This window comes from Microtus oregoni, unplaced genomic scaffold (genome assembly GCF_018167655.1).
Source record: "Microtus oregoni isolate MIOR12 unplaced genomic scaffold, Mior012 000005F_ref0000423, whole genome shotgun sequence".
In the NCBI taxonomy this organism is placed as follows: domain Eukaryota; kingdom Metazoa; phylum Chordata; class Mammalia; order Rodentia; family Cricetidae; genus Microtus; species Microtus oregoni.
Window position 1 is genome coordinate 41,204,153 of NW_024543064.1, and position 11,306 is coordinate 41,215,458.

At 51.4% G+C, this 11,306-nt stretch overlaps 1 protein-coding gene across 11 annotated transcripts in view; it reads right to left on the minus strand.

The window, feature by feature from the left end:
* The window catches only part of Lrp8 (LDL receptor related protein 8), a 71,159-nt gene extending 69,621 nt beyond the window's left edge, over positions 1–1,538 (minus strand). For 3 of the 11 annotated variants that reach the window (XM_041651737.1, XM_041651734.1, XM_041651730.1), the window contains exons 1-2: positions 1,195–1,537; positions 368–487 (exon numbers count right to left, since the gene is read on the minus strand). In XM_041651737.1, the coding sequence (XP_041507671.1) occupies positions 368–487; positions 1,195–1,306 (232 nt within the window). In that variant the 5' untranslated portion in view covers positions 1,307–1,537. Of the gene's footprint in view, positions 1–367; positions 488–1,194 lie in introns of all 11 variants that reach the window. The other 8 variants (XM_041651732.1, XM_041651729.1, XM_041651731.1 and 5 more) reach the window with 5 other exon arrangements.
* Positions 1,539–11,306: the final 9,768 nt, after the last annotated feature.

Here is an 11,306-nt window from a genome sequence, read left to right on the forward strand (position 1 = left end):
GGGAGCCCATTCATTCATAAAACCGAGCAGGGAAGGAGCCCCTCGCAGCCCGAACTGAGTGGAACTTTGAAATGAGCGCGCCCAGTTGGACCCAGGTTGAGGTTCCGATCCACGTAGGTTAGCGGTGTGCAGGGGCTGCGCTGCCGCGTCCCCGCCCACAGTACCAGGCCCGTAACCCCAGCACGCGGCGCTGGGCTCCACCCTAAGTAGGACACGCCTGCCACCCGGCTCCCGCCGACAGCTAAGAACCATCCGGCCCACAACAAGGCCGTGAGGCTGGGGCAGGTGGCCCCGTGACGGATGCAGCCACGTGCGCAGCGGAGCATGGCGGCCCCCACGGTTCCCCTCCCCGATCGCCGTCACTCACGGCAGTCGTCCTCGTCGCTGTTGTCTGAACAGTCGTTGTCTTCATCGCATCTCCACACCGAGGGGATGCAGCGCTCATTCCGACACCGAAACTGGTCCTCTTCGCACTCCTTGACCGGCCCTGTGGGGGGAGGGGGTTGTGAGCCAGATCATCCACTCCCCACCGCGCAGCCCCGGCTGCCGACAAGTCCAGCAGGTATAGGAAACGGAGATATCGGTGAACTCCAAGGCTCCAAGCACCTTAATCCGGAGGGAGGACAGGATGCCACGGGTTCCTCCGCTGTAGGGCCGACCGATGGTACAGCGAGACTCGACCCATGCTTACAGCCCGTAGATATACTCTGCATTCATACACACTCATCCTCACACATAGCGCAAGTCAGATCCATGCAGACCCAGCTTATGAGGAGCTCCGCACACTGGCGACACACGCACCGGGCGCACGGGATCAGTCCCCTAGCAACCTGTCACTCTCCTAGGCCCGCAGGGGTCCCTGGAAACGCTTTGTAAGGAAAGGCTGTGTGGTTGTTTCGCTCATCATCGTGGCGGAGCGCGCGTGTCAAATGAACCAAACCGCTTACCCGAGACGCTGAACGACTACCCCCCGCAAAGTTCACGGGCGAGGGGGACCCCAGGGCCCATCCCCCAAAAGGATGCTCGGAACGGGGGCAGAGCTTCCGTACCCAGAGCGGCGAGAGGAGGTCCAGGGCAAATCCAGGGAGCTGGAGCCCCCGGAGCCTCTCTTGCCGGGCCTCGCCGCACAGCGCCCCCTCCCCCCGGCCGCGCTTTGTTGGCGGCTCAGAGCCGGCCGGGAAGAGCCGTACGCACCTTGGCCGCCGGGCAGCGGATCCGCTGCGGAGAGATGCTGGAGCTGCAATAGCAGCAGCAGCAACAGCCACAGCGCCAGCGGCCGGAGCGCGCCCAGCTCTGGGCGGCCCATGGCGGGCCCGGGGCTCCGGCCGCCGTGCCCCGCGACCCCCGTGCCGCCGCCGCGCCTCAGCCCGCCAAGTGCTTGCCGCGGCGCCGGAGCTGCCGCTGCCTTCGCCGCCACCACCACCGCTGCCGCCCGCCCGGGCTCCCCGGCTGCATTTCAAGCAGGTTCGGTGACGCTTGGCGGCGGGGCGGGCTCAGGCTGGGCGCGCGGCCCCGGCCCTGGGCGGCCGCCGCCGGCGCGCGCGCTCCCTCCCGCCGTCTTCTCCGCCCCACGCTCCGCCTGCTGCGGCCTCTTCTCCTCCCCCGCCTGTCCTTGGTCCCCCGTCCCCCTCCCCTCCAGTCGAGAGCCCCACGACCCTGCTCTAGGCGCGCTCCTGTTGCGGGCGCTGCAGATACAAGGACGGGCCAGGCTAGGCCCTTGGCCCCCTGGTTGCCTCGCGGAAGTGGCAAGCGGGTGATAGAAGTAGGGATGTGAAGGAGAGCTGGGGCTCCAGGGAAGGTGATGTTCCAGACGCACAGGCCAGTGGAGTGAACGCACCGAGCGGGGGTGTGTGTGTGGGGGGGGGGTTGTGGAGAGACTGAAAGCATTGGCAGGGAGAAGCTAGGGGTGCCAGGCAGAACCTGTCATGGCTTCAGATCTGACGAGCGGTTGCTTTCCCTGGTCGTGTGCATCCGTGACTGTAACACACTGTGTGATCCTGGGCGGAAGTCTTGGGTCTGACGCCCAGACTGTTATCCACAATCAGCCTTCTCCACGGTCCCAGGCAGAGAAAGCAGGTCAGGGGCCTTGCTGGCAAGGCGAGGTAACCCTGTGGAGCCCCAGAGGCTGTGTCATCCCTGCCACCAGAGGCCGCACAACATCTAGGTCCTCTGTTTTGGCCCCACTAGCCTCGGCACAAAGAAGGTTCTACAGCCCCACCTCCGCTACGGAGCAGCTCTTAGACTAGATTTCAGCCACCTGCTGGCGAGCCTGGCCCAACCTTCAGAGAGTGAGATTCTTTGAGGGTGTCAAGGCCCAGTGTTAAATCGGCCCCCTCTCTTTTGAAAAAAAAGGGTAGAAGCTGCGATGCCTGGACCAGAAAGGCACGGGGTCAGCAGACTTCTTAGTTTTATGTCTTCCCCGCGAAGGGTAACCCATGACAATGGCTATGGCCACCCCACCAGAAAAGAACAAAGACCTTGGGAGACCATAAGGTGCTCCAGCCATCAACCCTTGATCATGTTCAGCCCCCATTCTGGATCTGGAAGTTCCGGCCACAGTAAGGTTCCTTCTGTTGACTTCATCAACAGAAGATAAGAAAATGTAACAACTCTAAGTTTGAGGCCAACCTGGTCTACAGAGTGAGTTCCAGGGGACAGGCTCCAAAGCAATACAGGGAAACCCTGTCTCAAAAAAAAAAAAGAAAGAAAGAAAGAAAGAAAGAAGAGAGAGAGAGAGAGAGAGAGAGAGAATGTAACAAAACTTATGTAGCATGTACAGTGTGTCAGGCTCTGGCCAAGGCTCAAGGTTGCAGAATGGTCCTTCCCCACCCTCCCCACTCTCCCCACCCTCCCCACCCTCCTGATGCTTACATATTAATCAGAAGAGAGAAATGCAGAGGCAAAAATGGGTTATTTCGGATCATCACAATTGCTATGAAAATATAAGCAGTGAGAACATGGAGGTAATTTTGAGAAGGCAATCACTTGAGAGGAGGTGACATTTCCCTGACAGCAAGGAGCCTGACCACACGAAGGCCAAGCAAAAGCCATTCCTGGCAGAGAGAAGAGCAAAGGAGCAACGTCACGCTAAGCTGGCACCTAGTGACAGAGAGGCTAGTGCAGCAGGAGAGGCTGTGGGGGAGGCAGCAAGGCCCAGTCACAGGGTGGCTTTGGCCGAGTTTGGATTTTGTCCCAAGCACAATGCTACCATCTGTTAGGATGGAGCCTCTCCTGCAGGCCCAGATCCACCCACCCAGCCTTACCTCCCTTTTACCCTGCACTTGGGAAAGTCAGTCCCATCATTGGGCTCAGTCTCCTGGGTGAGACGACAGGAAGCTGCTGAGATTGTTGCGTGAGATAAAGGTCAGAGGCAGCAGGTAAATAGGCTAAGAGCGCTGGCCTTGGGTCTGACTGCTGGACCTGAGCCTGCCCCTTTTCTCCCTGATCCTCTCTGACCGTATGAACTTAGGCGCCTCCATGTCTGTGGTTCAGACTCCACACGTACAAGATGGGGCAGGGGCAGTACCCACCGCACAGGGTGCTGTGAGATTTCCATTAGATGCGGTTGTGCAAGAGCCGGGTACAGAACACAGCAGATGCCAAATGCACTTTAGTCAGTATTGCGATTATTCAAACGCCTTCCTCAAAAACCTCTGATTGCTCCCCAAGCCTCAAAGAATATAAACGGCCCAGCCTGGAACTGTAGCTCAGTTGGTAGGGGCCTATAATTTGAGCCACTTGGGAGGCTGAGGCAGGAGAAACACAAGTTCAAGACCTATCTGGGTACAGAGTTCAGGGTCAGTCCTGGAGGCCTCCACAGCAGGCCTCCTGAGTAGCCAGAGGCCGGATTCCTGCTCTACACACCTTCCTATTCTTCACTCTGTTCCCGAGAGCTCAGCATTAGGCCTTTTCCACTTTGCACCCTCTGCCTGGAACATGCTCCTGTGCTGGTACTGTCCATCCTCAGGCCTCTGCTCTCATGGCCTCCTCTGGGGAAGCTTTTGTTCTCTCTACAGATATCCTCTGCTCTCCTTGTGCAGAGACCTCAGATCAGGAGGGGTTCCCAATGCCTGCTTTGCCAGCCCTGGTGGCTTGCTCAAGGGTTGTGTGGCCCCAGACATCTGCCTCAGGACCAGAAAGCCTGCTGCACACAAAGTAACAGGCTTCCCTCTGGTATTTTCCCACATGCTTAGTTTTGGTCGATCCTGCCCACCCTCTGCTGGTCTCCCCATCTCCGTGGTCTGGGCTCCACTTGTACCTTTTCAACTCCAGCAACCCCCCTTTCACTTTCATATCATATGTATTCTGATATTTCTTCACCCACTCCCTCAACCTCCCCTATTCCCCTTCACTGACCCCTTTCCAGGTCCTGACCTGAACCCAAATTCACGTGTGCATATGTACACATATATCCAAATCAGAAGCCAGGATCCACGTGTGAGAGCACAGGAAGCGTTTGTCACTTAATGCCTCCCAGCCTCATTCTTCTCCCAGAAAAAAACCCATAATTTTATTTTCCGTGTGTGTGTGTGTGTGTGTGTGTGTGCACGCGCGCACGCACGTGTGTGCAGATGCATGTGGAGGCCAGAGGACTCCTCCCACAGATGTTCTTCAGATGCCATGTACATTGACATAGGTCTCTTCCTGGCTAGGAACTTGCTAATCAGGCCGACTGGCCAGCGAGCCCTAGAGAGCCTCCATTTCAGCTGATTCAAGCATTTGGGAATACAAGCCCATGACACCATATCTGACTGCTTGTGTATGGTTTCTGGGATCAAACTCGGGCCTTGCGTTTGCAAGGCAAGCACTTTATCAACTGAACTAGTTGCCCTGACCCATAATTTCACTTTTCTATGCAGCAGAATAAAATTCCATGTGTATATCTGTCATATTTTCAAACTATCAATCAATAAATGAGCCACTGAACTCAACAGATAGTTTTCAAAGGAAGAAGAATAAATATTCAATCAATATTTTAAGGCACGTTCAACATTTTGAGCCACCAGGGAAATGTGAACTAAAACTACTTTGAGATTCTCACCGTCATCAGAGTGGCCGTCATCAAGAAAACAAATGACAGCCAAGCTGATGAGGGTCTGGAGAAAAGGAGCCCTTACTCACTGCTGGTGAGGATGGAAATCTGTGTGCAGCGTCCTCAAAGAACTAGAAGACTAGATCTATCCTGGCTTAACTTTATCACACTCGTGAACATAACACGACTCTGCCCACGGCAGAGATGCCTGCACAGATGAGTGGGAGACACAACTGTGCTCACAAACACGGTGTCTTTTCCGACCTCAGTGTGGATGCCACACCGTCACTGCTGTGACACACAGGTCAGCCTATTCATGTGGGAGGGAACACAGGCATTTGACCACCAGGAGGCAAAGAGCCCAGGGAATGTCTTGCAGGCTGGCTCCTAGGGTTTGTGAGCTCAGGTTAACATACCTGAAGCTCTTCAGAGGATGTCAGCACACGCACACAGGGCATGAGTGATTGCTCCCATTACTGCTGTGGTCACTGCTCCTGCCACACACAGAGTAAGCAGCTGGGAAGGACCCTGAGCAACCACCATTTACATAATTGCCGTTGACTGCAGGGCCTCTGGAGAAGGAAAGACTCTCGGCAGCTGAGAGATGACGGTGGTTCAAGAGTTGCTGAAGAGGAGGACAAACCTAGCTTCCATTTTTTGCTCCTCAGCCAAGCACTGTCAGGAGACAGCTGGGGATACCACTCCTCCACCATTGCCTTCTGTCAATACTGGGGAGATCCCTCTCTTTCTCCAGATTTGCAGTCCCTGGCCCTAGCCCCTGGCAGTTGGATTAGGTGAGCATTTCCTATGTCTTCTGTCATACCCTTCCCAAATAAATGAAGTTTCCCATTTCCAGGAGTCTCCTCAAATATCCTCCTCCTACGTCCTCTCTCAGGATCTGGGGCATGTTGGTCCAGAAACACTCTTTCCAGGAGTACCAAAGTCAATGTATAGCCAGGCAAAGTGGCACGATCCCAGCACCAGGGAAGCTGGGCCAGAGAAGAGCGAGTTCTAGGCCAGCCCGGAGTACACACAGAGACCCTGTCTCAAAAGAAGAAAAGACAACTCTGTGAAATGACTCCATATTTGCATACAGCCTAAGTACACCTTGAGCACTTGGCTAAGCCACCTACAGCATATTTAGAACACCCAACACAGTGTGAACACTCCGTAGGTGTTCTGTTGTATTGTTCAGGAGCACCAACAAGGGGAATATCTGTATGTGTTCAGTAGATACACTTTTTTTATACAGTGTTTTGCTGTCCGTGGTTGATTGACTCTGAGGACTGAAATTCATGCATACAAAGCACTACTGTATCTTCCTTAAATCCTCTCACTTAGTAAACTTGGCTTCGCCCTAAGCAATAATCTCCATGAAATCACAGGTTTGATATGCAGATTGCATTTCCAAAACCCATTAACATGAAATGTGTGGCTGTGTCTGTAAAGGATAGCACCTTGTCCAGGGTTGCTTTGAGGCCTCCGCTGGCTCTAGGAAAAGGGGTGGAGCATCAGAGGACTGACCACTCTGCCCACATAGAGGGTGTTCCTCAAGGTGTCTTGGAAGTGGCCCAGGTCCTCAGCACCCATGACCTATGTCACAAGGCCTTCTAGAGGGACAGTCAGCAATTTTTTTTGTTTGTTTTTGATTCAGATTACTGTTTACTTAATTATCTTTTAAACAACTTTTAAAATCTAGTTTATTTTAAGGTGTGTAAGTGCTTTTCCTGCATGTGTGTCTGTGTACTATGGACGAGCCTGGTGCCTGTGGAGGGCAGAAGAGAGCATAGGATCCCATGGCCCTGGAGTTACAGACTACCGTAAGTCACTTAACATGGATACTGGGAACTAAACTCAGGTTCTCTGAAAGAGCAGCCAGAGCTCAAAACCTCTGAGCCATCTCTCCAGCCCTTAATACAAGTTGTATTTGCATGCAATTTATGAAAAACTTAAGTCACTGGGTTCCCACTTCCTTTTCCTATTGGCTACTGTTATATTAACTTCGGGCTGAATCGCTCGGTAGGTCTCTACATCGTTAAGTAGCATAACTCTTTCTGTTGCTTTTATTTTCAATTCCATTATTTATTGTGTGTGTGTGTGTGTGTGTGTGTGTGTGTGTGTGCGTGTGTGCATGCACATGTGTGCCAAGGTGTGCATGTGGATGCCATAGGACCCCTCGTGGGCACTGGTTCTCTCCTTCCACCATGTGGGTCTCAGGAATCAAGCTCACGGTGTCAGGCTTGGCAGCAGACACCCTTACTGAAGTCATCTCACTGGCAAGGAAGCAGGCAGCCTGGGCACGTTCATTTTTCTCCGTCTTGATTGTGGATCGAGGCTTTGAGTTCCTGCCTTGATTGCCCACAATGGCCACTGTAATGTGGAATTTTAAGCTCCCTTCTCTCCTCTGAGTCACTTTGGGTGCTTAGAGCTGTGGTTCCAGATCTTTCTAATGCTACAACCCTTTAATACAGTTCCTCATGTGGTGGGGACCCCCGCCCATAAAATTATTTTCATTACTACTACATAACTGTATTTTTGATAAATGTTATGAATCATAATGTGAACATCCTTGTTTTCCAATGGTCTTAGCTGACCCCTGTGAAAGGGTCAGCCGGCCCACAAAGGGGTCTCAGCCTGTAGGTTGAGAACCGTTGGGGTAGAGAGTTTTATCACAGCAACAGAAATGAAACTAGAACAACAGCCTTAAATGTGCTCACAAGGTTGTGAAACCATCACCATCACCCACACCCATCAAACAGTAGCTCCCATCCCATCCCCACCCCAACTCCTGGCAATCATCACCCCACTTCCTGTTTCAGTCAGTTCCGCTATTCAAGGAAGTAGAACACACACATTATTTTTCCTTTGGGGTCCGGCCGTTTCACTTACCTTATGTCTTCAAGGTTCATCCGTGTCACAGCATGTTCCAGGATTCCTGATATTCCATGTATGTTCTGCATTCATCCAGCCATGTGGCCTTGCACTGGTTCTGTGTGTCCACCGTAAGTGATGCTGCAGTGCACACACGCACACGTACCTTGCACTGGTTCTGTGTGTCCACCGTAAGTGATGCTGCAGTGCACACACGCACACGTACCTTGCACTGGTTCTGTGTGTCCACCGTAAGCAATGCTGCAGTGCACACACGCACACGTACCTTGCACTGGTTCTGTGTGTCCACCTTAAGCAACGCTGCAGTGCACACACACGCACACGTACCTTGCACTGGTTCTGTGTGTCCACCGTAAGTGATGCTGCAGTGCACACACGCACACGTACCTTGCACTGGTTCTGTGTGTCCACCGTAAGCGACGCTGCAGTGCACACATGCACACGTACCTTGCACTGGTTCTGTGTGTCCACCTTAAGCGATGCTGTAGTGCACACATGCACACGTACCTTGCACTGGTTCTGTGTGTCCACCGTAATCGACGCTGCCCTGCACACATGCACACGTACCTTGCACTGGTTCTGTGTGTCCACCGTAAGCAATGCTGCAGTGCACACACATGCACACGTACTTTGCACTGGTTCTGTGTGTCCACCGTAAGCAACGCTGCCGTGCACACATGCACACGTACCTTGCACTGGTTCTGTGTGTCCACCTTAAGCGATGCTGTAGTGCACACACGCACACGTACCTTGCACTGGTTTTGTGTGCCCACCTTAAGCGATGCTGCCCTGCACACATGCACACGTACCTTGCACTGGTTCTGTGTGTCCACCGTAATCGACGCTGCAGTGCACACATGCACACGTACCTTGCACTGGTTCTGTGTGTCCACCGTAATCGACGCTGCCCTGCACACATGCACACGTACCTTGCACTGGTTCTGTGTGTCCACCGTAAGCAATGCTACAGTGCACACATGTACATGTACCTGCTTTTGGTGCTTTGGAATATGTCCAGACACAGGCTGCTGAACCCGTGATTGTGTGATTGCTGTGATTGTGGTTTTCATTTCTGAGGAGCCACTGTGCTGTTTCCACGGCAGCCCTTCCACTTTCCGTTCCCGTCCTCAGTGTATGTGGTTTTCCAGCTTTCCCATCTCAGCCAAAAGTTGCCAGTTTATGGATTTTTGTTATTTGTTTTGTTGAGTTTTGAAAATGTACTAGCTATCCTAATGAGCGTGAGGTTATTCTTTTAATTGTAGCTGGAATTTGCATTGCTAATGATCAGTGATAATGAGCATCTTTTCATGTGCTTATTGCCCATTTGTTTATCTTGTTTACATAAATTCAAGTCATTTGCCCAATTTTAAATCAAGATGGGGTGGTTTTAGTGGTTGCTGCTATGGTGGGAATTCCTGGATTTCTTCGTTTTTCCTTAAATATTGATTTTATAGTTATTTGTGTATGGTGTGTGTGTGGGTGGGGGGTGTCTGTCTGTGTCTGTGTAAGGATAGATGCATGTGAGTGCAGGTGCTCTTGGAATCCATAAGAGGGCGTTGGAGCTACCAGGACTAGAGTTACAGGCAGTTCTGGGTTGCCTGACATACGTGCCCAGAATGAAACTCAGGCTCTCTGCTCCTGTAGTTCTTACCCGCCGAGCCATCTCTCCAGCCCTGATTTCTGTATTTCTTCTGTCAGCCCCTCGTCAGTTCTGCAGTTGCAAATGCTGTCTCCCTTCTGTAGATCGCCTTTGTCCCTCTGCTGATGGTCCTTTGCTAAACATTATTTTTAAATTTTGTTGTAACCCAATTTATTTACTTTTTCTTTTGTTGTCTATGCTTTCATTATTTCATTTTGCAAAGCCTTTTATGTGATCATAAACAAATAAATAACATGCATGGTGCACTGTGATTAACATTTTTCTCACACAGCTTGTGTTTAACTTGGAATTAATAATTGATACTTTTGCTTTAGTATTTTATTTCTTGCTCGGTTTTGTGTTCAACCCTTACCCCTCTCCAGTTTCCCTCACTTGTATAAATCTCCATACAGTCACACACAGTAAGTATCCCAGAAGCTTACTCCCCTGCATGAAGTTCCTGCTGGACACTCGTGTTCCTTCCTGGGTTGGTCTTGGGGTTGTACTCTCATGTCCCATGGGAGTTTCCCTTCAAGATCATCTGGGGCTTTTCTGATTTCTCTCCTGGGTGTGATCCTTCATTTCCTACTTTCCAAATCTTCTCCTGTGTAGTTCTACCTTTCTTGGGGGGGTCACCCCCCTCAATCTTCCAGAGGGAAATGGCCTCATGCTGGACCCATTTCCCATGGTGAGGCCAGGGCAGGGGACTCTGACTGCGCTGTTTGCAAATGGGCTCTCAGGGCTGGTGACACAGATCAGACAGGGGACCAGGATGAGGTTCCCATGCTTGAATCCTGAGAGAGGCCAGCGGGACATGCTCACCACAGGATGCCCTTTGTTGCCTAAGCATTCTACCGGCAAGAAAGCCATCATCTGGTGCAGCCCTCGGTCCTGGATGAGAATCATGAGCTGAAATAAACCTCTTTGCAGTAAAACTTACCCAGTGCTGCGTTGGCAACAGAAAACAGGCCAGAACAGGGGTCCTGTGGAGAAATGTTAAGGACCTCACATTTCTAAAGGTGTCTCATAGTTGACTGGCAATTTGCCAGGTCCAGAATTTTAAATTGAAAATAATAATTTTCTATCTAGATTTTGAAGGCTTCCTGCATTGTCATTTCTGTCAAAGAGTCTAAAGTCTAACGACATTGTGTTTCCCAGTCTCTCGAAAGAGCCCGTTCTTTCTCACTCAGTGTGTCTAGGAACACGTTTGCATCTGATCGTAGAGTTGGGCACATGGTGGGCCCTCTTGTTCTGGAGATCTTTCAGCTTTAATTTAGAGATTTTTTTTCTAGAATTAATTCTACAGACACTTTATTCTTTCTGAATATATTTAATTATTAAAGCATTGCTGCCGCCCCCAGCCCCCTGTGCTGCTTGCTTTTGTTCACCTATTTATAATTGTCCTCTCCTTTTTCCATTTTCCTTCTGGAAAATCTCAACACTCTACAGAATCAGATTTTCACTTTTATTTTACTTCCAAGAGCACTTTGCGATCTGACTGCTCCTTTTTTGTATCACTTTGTTCTTTCCCCATGGATACAATACTTTCTCCTGTTCCACTGAAGAAATGCATTAGCGATGCTTTGCTGTGTCTGCTGAGGTGTTGCCCACCATGCCTACCCTGCTTATTCCCACTTAGCGTTTACCCTGTTAGGGAAAACTCCAGCCACATCCTGGGAGACTATATCACAGTGTGAATAATGAACAAAGCTTTACCACCCAGGACATGTAAAGACCTCCCAC